This window comes from Barbus barbus (assembly GCF_936440315.1).
Source record: "Barbus barbus genome assembly, chromosome: 34".
Taxonomy (NCBI): Eukaryota; Metazoa; Chordata; class Actinopteri; order Cypriniformes; family Cyprinidae; genus Barbus; species Barbus barbus.
The window spans coordinates 20,055,869-20,077,910 of record NC_136762.1 but is presented as its reverse complement, the minus strand read 5'-3'; the positions used below and the strand labels follow the sequence as shown (position 1 = coordinate 20,077,910).

Below are 22,042 nucleotides of genomic sequence, written 5' to 3'. Positions count from 1 at the left end.
AAAAGATGATACGTTTAAGCAGTCGAAGGTCTCCTTTAAAACAAAAAACGATTGGAATTGACCTCAATGGAGGATCAGGTTTATGGAGCCGCTAAACGCCCCCTTGCGGAAGCCAGCTTTATGACCGATAGCGAGCACCTAAGAGCGGGCAGCGTCTGCAGCCATTCCGTAGTAGGAGTGGATCACTATTTGGCACTTTCCTGTGTGTGTGAGTGAGTACTCGCCTATCTGTATCGGGCAGGAAAACGGGAGAGGGTTTCGGTGGAGACTTCAAGCAACGGGGTGGTCTATTCTTCTGTTTTTCCACCTCCTGGCTCCGGCGACAGCGCGAACGCTCTGATGGAGGCGGAAAGATCCGGCGGGGTGGCGGGAGGAACGAACCAGAGCCCCGCAGGAAGCGGAGCGGGGCGCAATCCGAACGGGCCGAAGGCTGTGCTCGCACCCGCTCCCACCGCGGCAACCGGGGCGATGGCTGGATCCTCCCAGCCGCGAGATCCGCAGGACGGGGACGCGGGCCTCTCGCTGCCGGGCATCTTACATTTCATCCAGTACGAATGGAGCCGCTTTCAAGCCGAGAAATACCGCTGGGAGGCCGAACGAGACGAGCTGAGGGTAAAAAACGGGGTTTCTTTAATCGCATGTTTTGGTCTCTTCCAGACGGATTCCTTGAGGAAGAGCACATTTACAGACAAGACGCCTGCTGTTATTGTTGATTAGATGTAGTACATCGGGGTTAAACATTCATCTGATGCTATGCATTGAAACAGCAGCAAATGCATCCTTTTGTTGAATATCTATAACGTTACCCAGTTTAGGATGGGAATCGGTTCTAGTTCCGAGCGGTTCTTTTAGTATTTTTAGAGGGGAAATCAAATACAAGTCATGCTGCCAGCAGTCTGATGCTAAAGATGAGATCAGATTAAAAAAGCAGATAAATGCTGTACATGAATTGGTCGTAGCTATGTAGCAATAATAAACTAATTTGGTGACACATATTGCTTCTCTTTAACTACACGTTGTCATGAACAGTGATTGAAATCTCACGTGTTTTATGCACAACATAAAACCTGAAGTGTTTGCATAATTTCGAGTAAGGCATGACTACACTATTAAAAGTATAATAATTCACCCAACAATGAAAATTCCTTCAGGTTGTTCCAAACCTGTATGAGTTGCTCTTTCTGTTGAACACACAAGAAGATATTTTAAAGATTGTGGTAAGCCGGTCCACATTGACTTCCATAGTATGGAGGAAAACAAGAGAGAATGCAATGGCAATCAGTGGAGACTGGTTACTCGCAACAGTAAGGTAAACTCTTGGTTTAAAACAACTTGAGGGTGAGTACATGATAACATTTTCATTTTTTTGGGAGAACTATCCCTTTAACTTGCAGTTTGGCAAGTAAGTCAAATGAATGCAGGAACTGAAACAAGAGAACTGGCTTGTAAGAGTCATCCGATACACACAAATTCCATTGGTGGAGTCTGCTTTTGATTCACTAAACCATGCAAGTCATTCCTCATCAAGATTCGCTAAACCATCGGTTCAGACTAGTAACTTGTTGAGGAACTGGGCTACATTTATACCTAGAGTTGCACAAGCACTGTTTTTATGCCAATATCCTTGCATCTTTCTCGACCGTGGCATTAAGTGCAAGATAATAGAATCAAGGCAGTGATGTAAAGAGACATTTGCATTCAAAGAAATGTTCTAATAATTGACCCAGACTGCTGCTACTTCACATTGTGAAGCTTCTGTCCAAGGCATGACGTAATGCAGTCCCGCTGGAGAATTAACGCAAGTATTTATTTTCAGTCGCAAGAGAGTCATTTAGTGCTATTACTTGCATTGTATTATTATTATATATAGCTCAAGTTATTTTATATGAAACCTGGAAACATAAGATCTATTAGGAAAGCTTGCACTCACATTAAGAATGTATTAGAGAACGGAGAAAAGCGTTGCAATTAAGTGACCCCATTCAAACAGTGCCTGTAGTAGATTACATGAGTTGCCAGTGTGCGCTATAAAATGATCGGCCCTGTGGCTCTCATGGATGCGTGTTCTTCTGCCAGGCCTCTTCTGGACATGCCCATGGAAATGTGCACAGGCTTCAGGGACTAACTCCTGTGTTTTCCATGTCACACGCATTGTTTTTGACGTGGCCTATAAAAGGGTGGTAAGGGACAGTAGCTCAACTCCTCCTTGGTTTCTCCTGCCTTGGGGCGTCACGTTCCCTGATGGTTTTATGTGGGACACCTGTGGCATTGTGTGTCCTTTGTGGCAGGCAGGACATGGGTATAATGACCTTTGAGGCAGGGTTATGGTTAACTAAAACTATAACATATACATTTTAAATAAAATATGTTTTTACTGTAAATGAATAAATAAAATACAAATTAAACCCAGTAAGGAAAGTAATCATATTTCAAATAATTATAAAACTAATAATGACAGAACCGCATAACAAAATTGTTAAAATTTAAAGGAATAGTGGACTAGGGCTGCATGATAAATCGAAGTGAAATCCCGATTAGACCGAAGCTGCGATTGTCATGCGTATCTTTCAGTGAAGCACGGTTCTGTGATCAGTAGTAAATCTCCATCCGAAGGCCAAATACGTCCCGCAGAAGAAACCCAGGAAAACAGATTTAAATGCTTTCATTGATTCAACGTGACTAATAAACACACGACTGCGGCAACATATGCTTTACCTGAGTTCTTATTATTATTGTTATAATTTCCTTTATAATAAAGTATCTATAATGCAATATTTAGAATACTATGAAATATGTTGCGTGCACTGATCTATCATTATATATAGATCAGTGGTTGCATGCCTTATTCTGTGTAAGAAGCCACATCATCTCACAGAAGCTTTTATTTCAAACACTCGGCTGACGTTATGAAGTGAGTTTGGAGTAAAAACGTATTAAATGTGGTATTTTCACCTGCTTTCAGATGGAGCAGCATTTACTACACAGAGCCGTAGTTCACTGAGACGCTAAACAGCTGTCATTATCGCCAACGATTTCTTCGTATTCATAATAGTACATAGTTTTTATTTATTTTATTTTTGCGTAGCTTGTCAGAGAACTACGGCTCTGTAGTAAATGCTGCTCCATCTGAAAGCAGGTGATGGAGATTTACTACTAATCACAGAACCGGCTTTCCTGATGAGATGTGCTTGACAATCGCATTCGATTAGTCGTGCAGCCCTATAGTGGACCCAAAAATTTTGCTAAAACTCGTTTAGGCCATCCAAGATGTATATGAGGTATTTTTTTAATTGATTATTTTGTATCAGAACAGGTTTCAAGAAATGTGGCATTACGTCACTTGCTCACTAATAAATTGTCTGCAGTGAATGGGTGCCGTCAGAATGAGAGTCCGAACAGCTGATAAAAACATCACAATAATTCATCAGTTAACATCGTGTGAAGTGAAAAGCTGCATGTTAGTTAGAAATAAATCCATCAAACATTTCAACCTCAAATGGATGCTTTTGTTCTATGCTTGAGTTCTGTGTTCGTAATTTTGCGATCTCGTGTGAATCAGGGGAGATATATGCACCGATCAAGCACTGTTTGTTTCTAAACGAATATGTTGGTGGGTTTTGATATGAGCGGACATATGGAGTTATGGATTATTTGTACTAAATCCTCATTTTGTTTACAATGTAATAACATTAGTGTTTCTCAATCATAATAATAAAAAAAAATCTCTTGATTTTTATGATCACTGAAAAAAGTTGGGGATCTTTTAAAAGAGTATAAACTTTAAAATAGTAATTTTTCAGCTACTATTTGAGGAAAAAAATTACAGAAACAAACTGGACACCATCTAACCAATTTATAATTAGCTTTGTGTAGTCTATAAATATTTATCAAGCAATATATTCATCATCATTACAATTCTTGCATGTAGTTTAATACAGTAGTGTGATGCTGATCTTTGCCACATACAGTCAGTGAAATATTATTTGTGATGTGATTCTTTACATGAGACCCATTCGTCAAACAACAGGTAGCTTCACCTCTGTCGACTCCCTTAATGTCAATATAACATGGTATTATCAATACAACCCTTTTTGCATTTAAGCTTCACCGAAGGCTGAAAGTCAAAGTAGGGGTGTGCGATATGACGATTTTTGATCGTGGACGATAAAAATGTCTCCACGATCTGCTTTTGAAGAAATATCGTAGTATCGCGCTACCGCGCACATTGTCAAATACAGTTCTGGCGCCGCCGTCTCTATGTACTGTACAACACCACATACAGCAGTAGAGTTACTCAGACAGGACACTGCACTTATTCGCGATCGCAAAAGTACATTATTTGCATACAAGCCTTGCTGGTTAAATGTTTAATTCGCGCGCTGGTCTGACGTGCGCTTGTTCTGAGCGCATACACCTGAAGCACGCGCACTAAAACGCCTGTCTAACAGCGCCTGATTACTCAACTAAGTTATATTTTGCGCTAATACTGTCAAAACACACAAGGTTTACATACAGACTGAGTTGGTTATCTCTAAAATGAAAGTAAATAGTTAAGAGAGAAACGGATGCGTGCCTGTATATTAGATGCGTGCAGCTCTTAAAGGGACAGGACACTAAACATGCTGTCGACTGTCATTAAAGGGATAGTTCACCCTAAAATTGAATTTCTGTCATTATTTACTCAGTGGAAAACCAAACAGTTGCTGGTCTACATTGACTTTGATAGTAGGAAAGAAACATCCTATGGAAGTCACTGAGGACCAGCAACTGTTTGGTTTTCCACCTTCTTCAAAATGGCATTTATAAATGTTCAGCAGAAGAAAGAAACTCATTCCGGTTTAAAACAACTTTTGAGTAAATGATGATATAAAAATACAACATTATGACAGAATTGACAGACAGATGACAGAATATTAATTTGTGGGGGAACTATTCATTTAACGTTAACAAAACAACAAAACACAAAGAGAAAAATCACTCACTATTCTTGACTGAAAAACTTTAATACAGTTGCTTTAGGAATCAGTCTATCTAGTGTTTTATTTTTATATTTGTTCATTCAATTTCATTGAATGCTCTGCTAAATACACCTATTGTACCTGGAAATAAAGCACTGTTTGTTTTATTTGTATATTATGTGTATTTGTAATGTGTATCTTTGTTCTTATTTTTTAATAAGAAAAATAAAATAATGACAAAGATTTTTTATCTTCACCCACTTTGGCCTAAATATCTGCCATGCATCTTTGTCTTTCTAGTTTGGCTGTAATGCTCAGACAACTTGTAAAACCAAAATAGTAAAACTAACAAAGAATCGGGATAAAAATCGTGAATCGTGATATTTCTATAAAAAATCGTGATATGATATTTTTCCCATATCGCCCACCCCTAAGTCAAAGGTTCTACTTCCCATCTAACTGAGCAGAAGTGGTATAAAAACACTTAGTCATTTTCATAAGAAAGAGTTCAGCGGGTTCATATACACTTAAAAAGACTCGTCCCAGAAAACGTCTGCTGCTCTAGTTGTTGGAGTGAGTCTCAAAGGGGTGCTAATTTGGAGAGAGAGTTTGCATGTGCCCTTGACCTGTTCCCACCCACAGGAAGTCATGAGAGGAATGGTCCGCCATATAAATGTGTCGGTGTGGTTCTACCGGTCACTTCCTAAACCTCCAATGACCAGAAATGGTGTGCTTTTTTTGCAGAACAGGAACACAATACTGAGCTTGTGTAGTTAGAAGTGTCTGTTCGAGTAGAAATATTACACTTTTGCTGCGTAATTGTTCATTGGATTTATGATTTTTCCTTTTTTGTTAGTGCCAAAACTATATTTTGATGGGTAGATTGCAAGTGTATTTCCTCAAGCAGTCTATTTCCTAGATTAATGATGTCAGATTCTCAGTAGTTGTGACAAGTATCCCAGTTTCAAAGGCTGAAGACATGGGCAATTACTTGCCTTTGTGAAAATGTCAAAGTGCTCCAAAGACCTGCCATAACAGGTTTCCTGCCCACACCATGGCAACTGCAGTCGAGCCGGTCTCCATGAGGACCTGTGCCAACTTGTCATGCTTTACTTTTCCTCCAAGTCAGCCCTGGAGACGGAGTGATTTTGAACCAATGTTATCTATGGCTAGACGTGGCCTAGTAGGCTACATATAGATAATAAAAAAAAAAATTAAATAAAAAATAAAAAAAATTAAATGTATAGCTGGAATTGTCCCTATTTTGGGTAAAAAAAAAAAAAAAAAACTCCATGATTTTAAAATCTTATTTTAGGAGTAAGTCTCTCTTTTTTTTTTTTTTTTTTTTTTTTTTTTTATGAAAACATAGCAGTCTTGATTAAAAATATAATGCACAATATAAATTAATATTATATAAATGATTATTGTATATTATTTTTATTATTTATTGTAAGTAATATTTATGATGATAGTTTATATATTAGTTTATATTTTTAAATCTACAGATTCAGATTGTTTAAATAAACAGATATTCAACTTTTATATTTGTTTTAAAATTCTATTAGTCATAAAATGTTATAATATTTTACATTAACTTGAAATAATAATAACAGTAGTAATGGCTGTTTTTTATTGTATTAATGATCATTCATATTTATAGATTAATTTTGTTTTTGAAAATAATGTTATTAAGGGTAGGGGTGGAATTATCTATTCATAATTGTTTTTTCAGTAACAACAATATAACTGTTTTTTTATATAAATTTATTGTTATAAATAACAAGTTTATGTATTCTAGTAGTACTGGTGGGATTCATAATATGGTAAATTAGATAATATATATTATTTTAAAATAAACTAAAATATATATTATAGATTTACATTAACAGTCTAATTTTAATAATATTAAGAATAATAGCTATTATATTTTATTCATAGTTATTGATATGAATAATATTTTTTATTATGATTTTGCATGTTATGTAGAGTACTATGCCTATACAGTTCTGTTGTGTGAGATACACCGATGGTGTGTGACTGATTTATGAACACAAGAATATGACTTTGTGCTGACCAGTACTAATCCGTATGTTTGATTTCCCTGAAAGCATAGATTCACTCGGCCATAAAACAGCACGTTTTGTTGTAGGGATGTGTGCAAACATGATTAATAATCAATAATTGTATTAGTCAAAGCCATAGAAGCATGCTCCAAAAACAAAATCCCTAAAAGGTTAATTCCCTGGCCTGAATAGAGTTAAATTGATAAGTTGGCATACTTAATAATATTTGTAAATTGGCATTTTTGGTTGATGTGATATTTATGGTGGACTCTAGGGGGCGATTGAGACTCATTTTTATTTATTTAGTGTCTTCTCTCTTTCTTTTAAACCATGCCCAAACTGGGAAATGAATGGTTTGTGGTTTCTCCGACATTATAGCCTATTTTACATCAACATATTTGCCTTTCATGACTCTGGTCGGCGCTCGGTCAGCAGCAGTCTAAAATAAATCTTGTGGAATCGCAGGCCTTTAGTTAACCGTTGCTCTCAGAATGGCATTGGGGTGGTACGGTTGCGGAGCTTCAGCATATAACCTTTCATTTTCTCTCAGATGTATCTGGTTTGAACCTGTACCATATTTCTCTCTCTCTCTTTCCCTGTGTGTCTGTCTGTCTCAGGCTCAGGTGGCGTTTCTGCAGGGTGAGAGGAAAGGTCAGGAGAACATGAAGCAGGATCTGGTGCGGCGAATCAAGATGCTGGAGTACGCTCTGAAACAGGAGAGGTGAGCCGAGGACGAGCTTCTTGTGAAACCACAGTTCAGTAAAAATAAAATGAAACATTACAAAAATTAAAAAGACAAAAGAGAATGGATTGAAACGGTTCTGACTTTAACATTTTAATTGGATGAATTTTTCTGCTTTTTGTTTTGTTACTTTTCTGTTTTATTTTATTTTTCTGCTTTTCTTTTGGGGATTTGTCACTTTTCCGTTTTATTTTGTGATTTTTCTGCTTTGTTCTTGTTTGTTTTGTTGCTTTTCTGTTTTGTTCTTTTTGCGGTTTTGTTTTGTGTTTTTGTTTTGATCTGTGTTTTTGTTCTGCGGTTTTGTTTCGCTCTGTTTGTTTTTGTTGGGGTTTTTTTTTACGTTCTGTTGTGGATTTGTTTAGGTTTTTTCTTTTTTTGTTCCTTTTTTTGTTTTATATTGTGTTCCTTTTTTGTTTTGCACTGCTTTTGTTTTTCTGTTTTATTTTTCTGTTTAATTTTTTGAGAGAAGATGCCATCCTGAAGCACATTGTGAGATCGGAGTATGTTTGCATGTTTGTTAATCAGACATAATCATAATCTTGTAATTTTGACCTCAGGGCCAAACATCAGAAGCTGAAAAGTGGCACTGACCAGTGCCCTGGAGAGAAGAAACCAGAGACAGAAGCTGAACCAAGTAATAACACAAAAAAAAAACACATGCACTTATAACACGTGATGTAATTCAAATTTACCAAAACATCTATCATGTCCAGAACACATACTGTTGCTGGTTATGTTTTCCTTGTGCTCATTGACATCATTCTGTTTCTCGCAGTACCCAATGGACCTGCAGATTCAGATTCAGAACCAACCAATCAGATGCCTTGGAAGGAGGGCCGTCAGCTTTTGCGCAAGTCAGTGCATTTTGTTTGCATTCATTCTCAGATTTATTTATCAAAATATTGTGCTGACCCTGTGCATGTGGTGTTTTGTTTTTTGTATGTATATGAGCAGGTACCTGGAGGAGGTGGGATATTCCGACACCATCTTGGACATGCGCTCCAAACGCGTTCGTTCCCTTTTGGGTCGCAACAGCCCAGAGGCAAACGGGCCTCCTCCGAGCGAACCGCCCGCAGAACCAGAACCTTGCGGTGGAGGAGAGTCACTACTAGTGCGCCAGATAGAAGAGCAGATCAAACGGTTAGAGCAACACACATTTTGACATCTTAGTATAAAGTCAGCAAAATACAGTCCAGTAGGTGTTTGCGTGCAGATGAAGTGATCTTTAGAAATCTTAATCAATATTAAAATAAATTATCTTATTTTATTTTGCTCTCTGAAATCACAATCTCACATTCTGTTATGAAATATAAAATAATTTACTGTTGCCCCAGGCAACCAGTTGCCTACAAAACCTTGCTAGATTTACCACTTTGGTCCTTTTCCTCTTTTGAAGAAAAACTCCAGGTTTAAATTCTAATTGGATGAGAAATGATTAAAGAGACTGTAAAATTAATTTTTGTTTTGATTCTTTTTTTTATTTGTTCGTGTTATTGTTTTGTATTTTGTTCATCGTTTTTTCTTCTATTTAGTGTTTTATTCATTTGTATTTTTTATTTGTTGTTGATCTGTTATTGTTTTGTTCCTCTTTTTGTTTTTGTTCTATTTGGTGTTTAATTTTTTTGTTTTTTATTTTTTTTATTTTTTCCTCTTGTTTTAATTTAGTGTTTGTTTGTTTTATTCATTTTTTTTTTTTTTTTATCTATTGTTTAGAATTTTAGTTTTGTTCATCTTTTGTTTTGTTTTTTCATTTGTTTTTGTCGTTTTTTTTCTTGTAATGTTCTATTGTGTTTTTAATTTGAATTAGTTCCTTTTACAGTATTTTTTTTTTTGTTATGCTTAATTTAGTTTTATTTTACTCCAGCAGATTTCCCACAGCTGAAGTCTGCTATAAACACACTTTGACTTGTGACTGCATACAGTGATTTGTTAGCATAAAGCAGTATGTTTCTTGCCGGAGGGATTGTTTATTCCTATAATTGTTCATAATAAATATAACTCCTAATTGAACATTGTGTACTTTTATCATATTGCTGTTCCTATCAGTTTAGACAAGCAATAATCCACAAAAGACTTGAGAGGGGTCTTCTAATATCATAGAAGTGTTTGCAAGGGTTTTTTTGAGACTATTGTTTTTGCAGTTGTGGTAATCATGAAGAAATCTGTCTCCTGCAGGCGTGCTGGAAAAGAGAGCTCTAAAGAACGGATGGGCAGCTCTGTCCTGGATAAAATTCCTTTTCTTCGTGGCTGTGAAGACGACGATGAGGATGACAGTGATGAAGAGGAGGACTTCCAGGGCATGACTACAGACTGCATTGACGGACGCAAAAACAAGAAGTCCAGGAGCAAGGTCAGTGTGTTTACACGCAGATAAGGTCTGCACGCACAGATCCTGTTTTGTTGCTAACAGCGTGTCGCCTGTGCTCATGTAGATGGGCGGAGAACCGATGACCACAGATCTTGACCCTGAGGATGACGACGACGAAGATGATTCTGAGGACGCTCTGGGCGAGTTTGATTTCTTGGGCTCAGGAGAGGAAGGCGAAGGGGCGGGAGAAGCTCGCATATCTGGAGACGGCCGTGAATTAGGTATGGAGGCCCATATGTTCAACATTTGTGGTCACGAGAAGCACTTCTAGACGACTCGCCATCCCTGCATGTATTTTTGACAGTGGATGTGAGGGTTTCCCTTCCTTTTATTGTCATGCTGTGACCACTCATTGTTTTCTTTTTAATTTTGCTTTTGTTTGTAGCTTCCTGTTGATAAAGTCTGTTGACGGGACCTCCATTCTGTCCTCGCGTCACTGCACACTTGTTTGTTTCCCTGATATTCTCTTCACCTCTTCCGAACTTGTCATCGTACCACAGGATGAGCGACTGATAGCGGTGGATTGTTTTTTTCTGCTCTGTCTGATGGTTTGTTTACTTCTCTCACTTCCTCTGCCCAGGTTCAGAGAACCGCCGGAACAAGTTGCAAGGCATTATGTCAGATTTTCCCCCCAAGCCCGCTCCACCTCCTTCTATCCCAGGCCAGACACGCTCCGTAGAGGGTAAGATCAGAATCTCCGAAAGCTCGGTCTGATCCCAAACTGATCACTTCTGACCATAAAAAAGCTTAATATTTTCAGATATTTGCTTTGAAAAAGATAATTTTTTTTCCATTGTTTAACCATTACTCTAGAGAAGATAAAAAATATTGAATGCAGTAAATTAAATAAAAATGCGGTTAAATATAATTATTCCACATTGTATATTATATTACGTACAATCTCAGTGACATTGAATCATTGAATTTTGGTGTGAAATATATATAGTGAAATATATATCACTATAAACTCTACTTCATTGGTGCCAATAGATTAAAAAATGTTTAATGCATTAAGTAAAATAAAATGTGGACATGTTTCTGTATTATATTATATACAATATGACATTTTGTTTATGATCGTTTTAGAATAACTTTCATAGAATAACAGTGATTAATAAACTTTATTTACCCTTTTTTAACCCCAAAATGTGAAATCATAGTGAGAACTACATAATGCATATCGCACAATTGGTTTTTGAATATATTTATTGAAATGGACAGTTCAAAAAACCTAAACCAGAAATGATTAACTATTTAGATTTTATAACTGTCACTTTCTAATAAAATCGAAGTGTGTGTTTATCTAGAGACAAGATTATGATACTTGCACAATCCTTTGGAAATGAATTGGCAAATGAATGCATTTTAATTACGGTGATATTCTTAATGTTTCTTTCTAAACAGTTATATGTTTTTATCCTTGTGAAACTGTAGAATGTGTGAATTGTTGTGTATCTGTCTGAACTCAAGGGGGAGCTCTTGGTTTCTCATCTGATGTCTTCATTCTGGATGCGGTTGGTGGAGGGGATATGAACCTCGGAGAGCTGGCTGACCTCACTGTTGCCAACGACAATGACCTCACCATTGACGTTAGTGTTATAAGTTCTAATCTTTCTTCCTCAAACAGATGTGAATTTTAAGCATTAGAGAGACCTATAGTATCGAAGTGACTGAAAACATTTCACTTCCCACCATATTCTTTAAAAATTATATTATTTATATAAAAAATGTATTATATTTATATTATATTATTTTAATACCTTTTGTTAAATGTATACTAAAATGTTCTTTTTCACCAGGAATAGTAACCTTTGATATGATCAGTTGCAGGACAGTCGAGAAGAGTTCAAAAAAACGTGGAACCCTCGCTTCACGCTACGAAGCCACTTCGACGCCATCCGAGCGTTGACCTTTCACCCCAGCCAGGCCGTGCTGCTGTCTGCCTCTGAGGACGGAACGCTCAAACTGTGGAACCTCAACAAGGCAATGCACTCCAAAAAGTAAGAAGCATATCCTAACCCTGCATCTTTTCTCCAAAGCAAGACACACAAACAGGGCTGAGAAGATCCATGTTTGACTGCCCTCTTATGCTAAGAATGTCACCTATAATTGTGTCAGTGTAGGTGTCTCTGGAAGTGTATTTAGAAAGTTTTTAGCGCTGTCTAACATGGAAGCCTCTCATTTTTGCTTTCACAGAAATGCAGCGCTGGACGTTGAGCCCATTTATACATTCAGAGCACACAGGTGAGTGGGACAGGATTATAATTAGACTGAGATCGGCTCTCTAAAAATGAAATGGCATGACCTGTGGCTAACGTACTGTGCCAAGTGCTTGAGGCTAAATTATGAGGCTAAAGCTGTGTTATAAACCCTAGTGGGCTTCCCAAGTAGCAGCTGAACTGAAAAATGCACTAAAGCTAGAGATGCACATTATACTGGTACCAGTGATTAATATCTAAGTGTAGATTTTTTTTCATTTATCAGCAGAGAATGTAAATTTAATCGTGCATGCTCATTTTCCCTATTTTTGTTTAAATTACTTTTGCTTTATTTTTGATTTAACGCTTAATTTAGCTTATCTGCCATGGAATACAAGAATTAATTGCGACTTTTTATCTCACAATTTAGCCTTTTTTGCCCCCTTGCAATTCTGAGAATAAAAGTCACAAATATAAACTCAGATTTACAAGATCTAAACTCTAAATTTTGAGTTATAAAGTCATAATTGTGGGATTTAAACTTGCAATTCCAAGGAAAAAGTCAGAATTGTGAGAGAAAAAGTGACAAATAATTGACATTTATATATATTTATTGTATATTCATTTTTATATATATGTGTGTGTGTGTGTGTATGTGTATATATATATATATATATATATATATATATATATATATATATATATATATATATATATATATATATATATATATATATATATATATATATATATATATATATACACATGCATTTTAATGTTTTGTGTGTGTGCTTCAGTGGTGCTGTTCTTTCTCTGGCTATGGGAGAGGAAGGAGAATCGTGCTTCAGTGCTGGTCTAGATGGCACCGTGCGCGGCTGGAAGATTCCAGACCTTAATGTGGATCCTTACGACAACTATGGCAAGTCTATCTAATACTGTATTTGCAATGTGACTGAAAGGCAGTGGTTAACACTATTTATTGCAGTCCTCTAGAGGGCGCCGACTATAAATGAATGAATGTATAAATGTTCAGATCCAGGCGTGGAGAGCAGTGTGTTGTCGGGCCATGAGGACGCGGTGTGGGGATTGGCCTACTCCTCCAGCCTGAAGCGTTTGGCCTCCTGCTCTGCAGATGGGACTGTGCGGATCTGGGACCCCCATAATTCCTCACCGTGTGTGTCTGTTTTCAACAAGGAGAAGGGTGAGGAGAAGACCTTGTGCGTCAGGATAGTGTCTTTTCTGTTTGTCCCTCTCACTCAATGCCTGTGTGTCTTTCAGAACATGGCACTCCCACCTCGGTTGCCTTTGTAAACTCTGACCCGTCCCAGGTCGTTGTGTCCTTCGATGGGGGCGAGACTCTGCTTTATGACCTCAACACAGAGCAAAGCATCATGGTCCTGGAGAACCAGGCTAAGGATGGTAAGCGCCAGTTCATATAGGAATAAACATTTACAAATTATGCTCACCAGCAAGCAATTTTTATTTATTTATTTAAAAGTATTAAATAAAATGATTAAAAATGATTTGCCATTTTGGGCAAAAAGTCATGTAAATTAATAAAATATTGAAAAGGTGTGATTCTATGCTCACCAGCAAACAATTTTTATTTATTTATTTAAAAACTGTAAAATTAAGTGATTATTTTAGTACTTTATTACTCTGCCATTTTGTGAAAAGTCATGTAAAATTAATAAAAAAAATCTTAAAAATGTGTCATTGCTTTAAATAATTTTAATGATCTTATTCTTATGATAGGAATTAATTTACTCTAGAAATTATACTTATGAGGAATAAGGTTCCATTAATTTAACTGACTATAACAATGAGTGACACGTTTGTTATAGTATTTATTTTTTTAGTTAACTTTATTTAATAAAAATAAAACTTTATTTCATGTTAGCTCAATTCTAGTTAATATTACTGTTAAATTTAGTGAAAATGTACGATTAATCTTAAAATTATACATATTTTATATACAGTATATATATATATATATATATATATATATATATATATTAGCATTATTCAAGAGTATATAAAAGTGGATGATGCCGTTCTGGCCATACGTTGAAAATAATAGTTCCACACATCACGCTACAAAAGTAAAATGGTTTATGAATGCTATTTCATCTCGGCTTGAAGTCTGTTGTACAATAATAAAATATTTTGTTTTTCTTTACCGCCCCCTGTAGGCAGCGAGCTGATTAACTGCGTGGTCAGCCATCCCATCCAACCAATTTCCATTACAGCCCACGAGAACCGCACCATCCGCTTCCTGGACAATAAGACAGGTGTGTGTGTGTGGGGAGCTTGTAGCAATTTTGAAGCCCATAATAACAATGTATTTTCCAGCTGTGCGCTGTGGGAACTGTAAATACACCAGCAAAGCATTCGACACTCTTACCGTGCAGTCACAATAGACCACTCAAGGCAGTTAAAAAAGAACCTCTGGTATAAAAAAACCTCAATCGAATCGGTGCCAGACACCAACCTTTACTCACCAGTTTATATAGCAAGAGCGCTTGAAGAGAAGCGAATAACATTCTTGGTGTGAAAGATTAGCCAGCGAGGAAAACAAAGACGTGAACCCAGTGGTGCATTACCTGTGGCTTTGTTTCCAGGCACATTAGGATGTTTTTATTGATCTTTTTTTTTTCCGGGTATGTCTTCATAATGGAATTTGTCTTAAATGTAAATTGTGTAATTTGCGGATGAGTCACAATGGTTAACTAGTCATCTAGTGGTAACACTTTACTGTGGTGTCATTTGTTAACATTAGTTAATGTATTAACTAATATGAACAAACAATGGTCAACACATTTATTACAATGTTTATTAATCTTTGATTATGTTAGTTAATAAAAATAGTCGTTCATGTTAATTTAAAAACAGATTTGCATGTTTATGCTGCTCTGCTGTTGGTTAAACACTGTTTTTATTTTAAAACGACTTGCATATTTTAATTTTACTTTTTAGTGATTTAATTATTAGTTTTGCAGTTCCCTCATGAATCCCAGTTTTTAGAACACAAACTTAATACAACCTTATTATCGTATTGGTTGTGCCAGAACTTGGAATATCTAAAATATCCCACATGACCTAATCTTTCCTCCTTCCTCTCGCTTTGGCCAAAGGGAAAGTGATTCATTCCATGGTGGCTCACCTGGATGCTGTAACCTGTCTTGCCACAGACCCTAAAGGCACTTACCTCATCTCTGGCAGTAAGTAAATCTACATGAACACGCAGTGTGTGACATCCGAGAGCGAAACAACATGCCAAACGAAGCCTTCTGAGCACATCCACGTCAACAGACCACATTCTCACGGAAATATGAAAATCTCTGCAGCAATATTAACTGATTTCTGTTTTCTCAGGCCATGACTGCTCTGTGCGCTTGTGGATGCTGGACAATCGCACGTGTGTGCAGGAGATCACAGCACACAGGAAAAAACACGATGAGGCCATTCATGACGTGGCCTTCCACCCCTCGCAGCCTTTCATCGCCAGCGCAGGGGCCGACGCGCTCGCCAAGATATTTGTTTGATTTTCTCACTGGTAAATACATATTCAAACACATTAAAACTGGATTAAGAGTTATGGTGCGTTCACACCAGACGCGAATGAAGCGTTAAGCGTGAGTGATTTACATGTTAAGTCAACGCAAAGATGCGAATAGACATCCTGCGGCGTGAATGTCGCGATTTGCACAAGTTGAAAAATCAGAACTTGGGCGGATATTCGCACCGCGTTAACCAATCAGGAGCTTGCTCTAGTAGTGACGTGATTACGATGTAGTGAGCGGAGGGAGAAATCTGAAACGACAATGGAGGACAAAATAATCGTCGCTGTATGTGGACACCCGGAGCTGTTATATCCTATTGCAAATACACTCTGTTGTGAAGTGAATTTCACGCGCGAATGAAGCGAGTAAACTAAAATGTTGAAGCGTCCAACTATGCGCGAATAGCGCGATTTATTCGCGTAAGTCGCATCTGGTGTGAACGCACTATTAGAAGTTAAAAGGGTGCTGTATGCGATTTGGTCCATTTAAAGGGATAGTTCACCCAAAAATGAAAATTCTGTCATGAATTACTCACCCTCATGTCGTTCCAAACCCCGTAAGACCTTTGTTCGTCTTCAGAAAACAAATTCAGATATTTTTAATGAAATCTGAGAGCTTTCTGACCCTGCATTGACAGCAATGCAACTGAAACGTTCAAGGCCCTGAAAGATTGTAAGGACACCATTAAAATAGTCCAATGTAATGTATGAATGTAATGTCAAATGTAATTTTATGAAGCTGCGAGAATACTTTTTGTGCAGAATTTTCATTTTTGTGTGAACTATATCCCTTTAAGCAAATAAAGAATGAGACGCATCAAAATATAGTAAAAAAAAATATATATGTATACATGTCAATCGATTAAAATATTTAATCGCGATTAATCGCATGATTGTCACGAGTTAACTCATGATTAATCTCACATTTTTATTTGTTCTATATGTACCTTAAATTAATGCTTTTCAAGTTTTTAATACTGTTATCATCATGGGCATGGACAAATATGGATGCGTTATGCAAATGTATGTTTATTATTATTGAAACCATAGTCAACCTAGAGCATGAAGACTAGAGACATTTCAAAGGTCATAGATGTTTTTCAAAGAACTTGTTCATGTCTATTAGACACATGAAAAAAATAAACACCAGGTTTCCATTACTAATTTCTTTGCACTGAGCAATTTACTTACACAAACCTGTTTACATTTTTGCGCGACAGGGCAGCTCTTCTTCTGAACATGCAAAATGTACATTTATTATTTATTATTACATTTATTTGTCTCTCTGTGCTCACGTACTGTATTTTGATGCAGCTAAATTCTCAATAAAACTGTTTTCATTGATATATTTTAATGTTTCTGTTGTCAGACAACGGAATGAATGTGAAATAGTGATTAAAACGCGACCCATTAAGACTACATAACCAGCTCTTCCTTCCAAAATGTTAATCTGCACAAAAATCCTGATAATCGAGCCGTCGTCTGATCAAATCAAATACACATAAAATAAAGACAATAGCTGTGCTGTGATTTCGGCTATAGTTGCATGTAAAATTAGAGAAGCAACATAATATCTGTGTTTAACTGAAAGCGCTGCTCCTCTCCATCGCTCGCTGAACAATGCAAACGCACAGAGAGAGAGAAGTGTGCGCACTGGGAAAGCAAGACCTCGCGCTCGCTCGGCAGCACCGACGAGTCCCAGAAACTAAATAAGGTTTGGGTGCTTTTTTGAAGGGGGAAAAAAGTCTATAAAGGGATCTGCAATGTCGCTAAGTTGGCAACACTGTGTATCTCCATTTCTCCAACTATGGGCTAGGCCACGGGTCAAACAGAGAATGCGTGCTGCGTTAATCGCATGTTAATAAAATGAGTGCCGTTAACTTTGACAGCCCTAATATGTATATGTGTATTTAAGATCCACAGATCTGAAGTAGATAAAATGGGAAAGACAACACTGAAATTAATAACTTGCATTTCATTTTATGAAGGGTTAATTATTTGCACGAGTAAGTAGTCTTAAGTTTGTGAGTTATGAATAATTAAAGGGTCATGAAATGGAGAATCAGAATGGTCTTGATATTTACACTCAATGCGAATTCCCCAGTTCAAATTATTAGTCTTTTCTACTCTTCTGAAACATCAGGATTTAAAATCGGAATAATTGCGTCACGATTTCCGCCTTAAGCCCATTAACATTCGTCATTGCCGTATGTAATCAAGGAGGAGTGTTCTTCTGAGAGAGAGATTCTGCTGTTGGGTTAAGAGACCTTTTTGGTGCAAAAACTTTATATAAAACAGACTCTAGACTCATTCTTCCCACTGGTCGCTCTGTTGCGATGAACTTTCTCATTTGGTCGCATGAGCACATTTATTTGCTAGAACATGGGATTAATCAATGCATGCTAATGAACTTTTATCATAGTTTATAATTCTAATAAAAGTGGTTAACATTCAACCCATACTTTTTCATCAGTAGTATTATTCTAAGACTATAAGTGCACCTCAGGAAACAAAATAATTTTGGCATTTGCCTTTATTATGATAGGACAGTTTAGAGTTTACAGGAAGCAAAGTGGGAGAGAGAGGTGGGGTCGAGCGCAGTGGTGCTGCATGTCAACGCGCTGCCCACGAGGCTATCGGCGCCGAAAAAAATTCATTTAAAAAATTTAATTAAAAGAATGGCCCCAAATAGTTACCTGTTTGTGAATCGGACTATAATGTTAGTTTTGTCTGCAGCCATGAGGACAACTCAGCATTTTCTTGCTGTCATTTTACTTTTACACACTCTCTCTATCACTTCAGATTCAATTCACTCACAGTACTCAACACACATAATCAACTTGTTCCATGTCACTGGAGATTCAGCAGTGGAAAAAGGTCTCCTTATGGTCTAGTTTAGTTCTTTATGTCTGGTGCAAGTCAGCAAAAAGGCTAAAATCGCTTGCAGCACCTTGTTAGTAGTTGTAGTTGTGTGTGTGTGGGGATGTCTATTCACACGTGATGCCTTCTGCCTTGAGCTAACTTTTGCTTTTTTCTCTTCTCAGGGGATCCACCCTCACTACTGGGTCAAAAGAGTGAAACGCCGAGTATCCGCACACACACACACACACTCGCTCACTAAACGAGGGGAACAACGTTCTACATATGTGCCTGTGTTAAAGGCACACGACCCAATAACCCATCATTCTTTATGTGATACAAACTCTACTGCTTTTAATACTAATGAGTTTGCTGCTCATGTCCTGACTTCAGTTTTAGACGACACTACTAATAACCTGCACAGTGTGTTGCGAGGGATGTCCAATCTGTTGACGGATGGACCCACACAAACACACCTTAACACAACACACACCCTGGATTTTAATTTCATGCTCGGTTTAGGTTGAGGATTTGAAGGTTCTTGGTAAACAAGACATTACCCAAGCCTGCGCATTTTCTCGATGTAAATTGCATTAGTGCTAATCTGTGAATTAATGTCCTCGCGTAACTGTTGCCTGGTAACGTGAGGCGATCGATGCATTTCATTCCAAAGACTGCTTTAGATTAGTTTTTTGGTTGCGTTTTAGCTGCAAGTGCAACACAGCTTTACTTTAGCCTCACAGCTAAGAGCCTTAGTATTTCAGCCTTTCATAATCAGTTCAACACATTTCATTCGTATGATGAGTACACTTTGAACTAAAACCAAACACGTGTATCTGCGTGTGTGCGTTTGTGACGGTGGTAGCACAAGCATTTTGCAATCACCGTCTTCATTCCTATCCAATCAGGTGGCGTTATCCGTAATAGTCAGGTGACTGAGTAGTGTATTTATTGTAGTGTTCGGTATCGGTCGGAAGACTCTCTGGGAAGATCTGCAGTTGGATGCGTAACTGATTTCTGTATATAAGCAGGATGCGCTGTACATGGCACACTTGTTTCACAACCTTGGTGCTAAGATCTCCTCTGAATCAGGGACCTGTTCACGACGAGGGTCGTAAAGTATAAAATCTCGGTTGATGCCTGCCATTCCTCAGAGTCATCACGTACGGTTCTTTGGCATTTCAGAAATACGGCAAGTGTGTCGGGAATTTCAAAGTACTTCTGGTGTGCTTTTAAGGTTTTGTCAGGGTATTTTTAAGACGATAAACTCTAAATCCACACAGGAGGTTCTTTGGTTGGGGATTGTCGCCGATAAAAAAACGAAATGAAACCAACTACAAGTTCCAGTGTTTCAGTACAGCTGTATTGTCGATTTCTGAGATTTTAGACATCTGTGATCTCGACCCAAGTCCTTTTTCCTGAAAAGTGGAGAACGTAGCAAAACTTGAAATGGTATTTTAAGTGATGAGAAACTAGTGCTGCCCAGTTTTCAGTTGACTTACCAAGAGGTCAAAGCCCAGTGGTGAAACTTAAGACAAATTCAAAAAGTCCTCTTGGTGGGTTTTGTGCTGTTAGTCAATGCAAGGTGTTTCAGAGTAAAATAGCCCAGAGAAAAGAGCTCTTTAAGTGAAAATAAAAGTGGGCAACCTTGCTTCTTGTTGGCTAAGCAAGGAATCCAAGATGCAACCCTGAAACTTGATGGGGGAAACCAAGGTGAAATGAAGAGTCAGACCTGAATCTGATCTTTAGGTTTCTTTGTCAGAGGCAGCTTGGTCTTGAGGTCTGAAGATCAAAGGTCACATCTTGTATTAGCCAGTTTCCGTTTTGTGGGGTTTATTTTTTATCCTTTACTGGTTTTCCGTGGTCATAGACGAGTGCCCGGAAGCGACAAAAAGACTGATGGCCCATAAAGAGCGCTCTTGCATAATGGAGCCAAGTCAGTTCTTAACCAGACTGCCTCCATCCATCCAACTCGGAAAACAAGGTTTCCTGCATGGGGGGGGTGTGATTTTTGGCAAGGAAAACCTCTTGGAGTGATATTTTTTTTTTTTTATGGACAAGGTTGTGTCTCATGTCACTTGTCCAATGTCAAGACCACCGATTCGTTTTGGGCTATTCGCCCAGTCAGTGAATGTCTCACAACCACAGACTTGCGTTCAGTGGAATCCATTATCCTTTGCTGCTTTACCTGTTTATCTAGTAACTTCGCACCGCACACTAACGGTTAGCTTTATGCTACACTACACGTGTAGGATCACACGAACTGTTCGGTTCATCCATGTATTGCTGCATCGTTACGTTCTCTTCCAAAGACTGCCGATTGCATGGGTGTTTAGACAAGTCCTGCTGTCTCTTTTGTTCACCTCTGTTTCCGCACCCCTCGATGCAATACGAGTCTTGAAATTACAACGACAAAACGCATTACTTACCGAAAGGACAAATGTGTAAAAAAAAAAAAAAAAAGTAAAATTTGAAAGAAAATGAAAGTTTTTTTTTTTTTTTTGAAAAGCTGCCAATGCAAAATGTAACTTTCACATTTTCTCACTTATTTGCTTTTATTTACTACACATATTATTATGATTACTAGTAATAAGGTGCAAGATGAGAGTAGTACCTTTGTTGCTAGGCTTAAGACTTGCTTGTGATTGTGTAAAAGCCTAAACAACTAAACATTGTATGGAAATTTAAGGAAAAAAGAAAGAAAAAGTTTCAGTCCACAGCCAAGGTAAAATGACTTTAAGTGTTTTTATTTTTTAAAAGCAATGTATCACTGTGTGATATTTTGTACGTCATATTAAGCTGTATTCAAACTATATCCTCTAACAACAAGGGATAAAAAAGACCAGCCTTTTATTTATTTTGTTTTATTATACATATTTTTGAACCGCTTTCTAGCTTGTATTGAAATACATATTTTCCTTATCCTGTTGATTTTTGTCTTTTTTTTTTTTTTTTTTTTTTTTCTTTACTCTGCAGGTCTTGTGTTGTATGTCATAAAAAAAATCCAAAAACAACTAAATAAAAATATGGTTTTGTACAGACATTTCATCCTTGTCTAGTCTGAACTCTTCTGTCTCTGAAAGTGCCTTTGGGTATATGTGTATCTTATTATCACAAGACTGCAATCATTAAGAATCAGAAGAGTTGCTGTTAATGAAGTATCTGGAAAAGATCTACGCTATGATCAATGCATTAAATTACATTAAAGACAACAATAAATAAAACCAGCAAATGAAATGATAACTCTCTGGTCCACTGATGAAGCTATTTGTCAAGTCAAGTGAATTATGAA

At 37.4% G+C, this 22,042-nt stretch overlaps 1 protein-coding gene across 1 annotated transcript; it reads left to right on the top strand.

Annotated features, from left to right (window-relative positions):
- The first annotated feature begins 108 nt into the window (after window positions 1-108).
- Window positions 109-21,797, top strand: LOC306854392 (striatin-4-like). Its single transcript, XM_079392349.1, has 18 exons — window positions 109-612; window positions 7,639-7,742; window positions 8,321-8,397; window positions 8,539-8,617; window positions 8,718-8,903; window positions 9,939-10,113; window positions 10,196-10,352; window positions 10,712-10,813; window positions 11,602-11,720; window positions 11,956-12,131; window positions 12,328-12,375; window positions 13,127-13,248; window positions 13,363-13,530; window positions 13,608-13,748; window positions 14,522-14,620; window positions 15,464-15,550; window positions 15,705-15,885; window positions 18,936-21,797. Exons 1-17 carry the CDS (start codon window positions 340-342, stop codon window positions 15,872-15,874), a joined length of 2,283 nt encoding a protein of 760 aa, XP_079248475.1. The 5' UTR covers window positions 109-339; the 3' UTR covers window positions 15,875-15,885; window positions 18,936-21,797.
- The last annotated feature ends 245 nt before the right edge of the window (window positions 21,798-22,042 follow it).

Coding starts and splice junctions, on each gene's coding strand:
- LOC306854392 (XM_079392349.1), top strand. CDS start 340: ATGGAGGCGGAAAGATCCGGCGGGGTGGCGGGAGGAACGAACCAGAGC. Junction 613..7,638: donor CCGAACGAGACGAGCTGAGG/GTAAAAAACGGG, acceptor TGTCTGTCTCAG/GCTCAGGTGGCGTTTCTGCA. Junction 7,743..8,320: donor TACGCTCTGAAACAGGAGAG/GTGAGCCGAGGA, acceptor TTTTGACCTCAG/GGCCAAACATCAGAAGCTGA.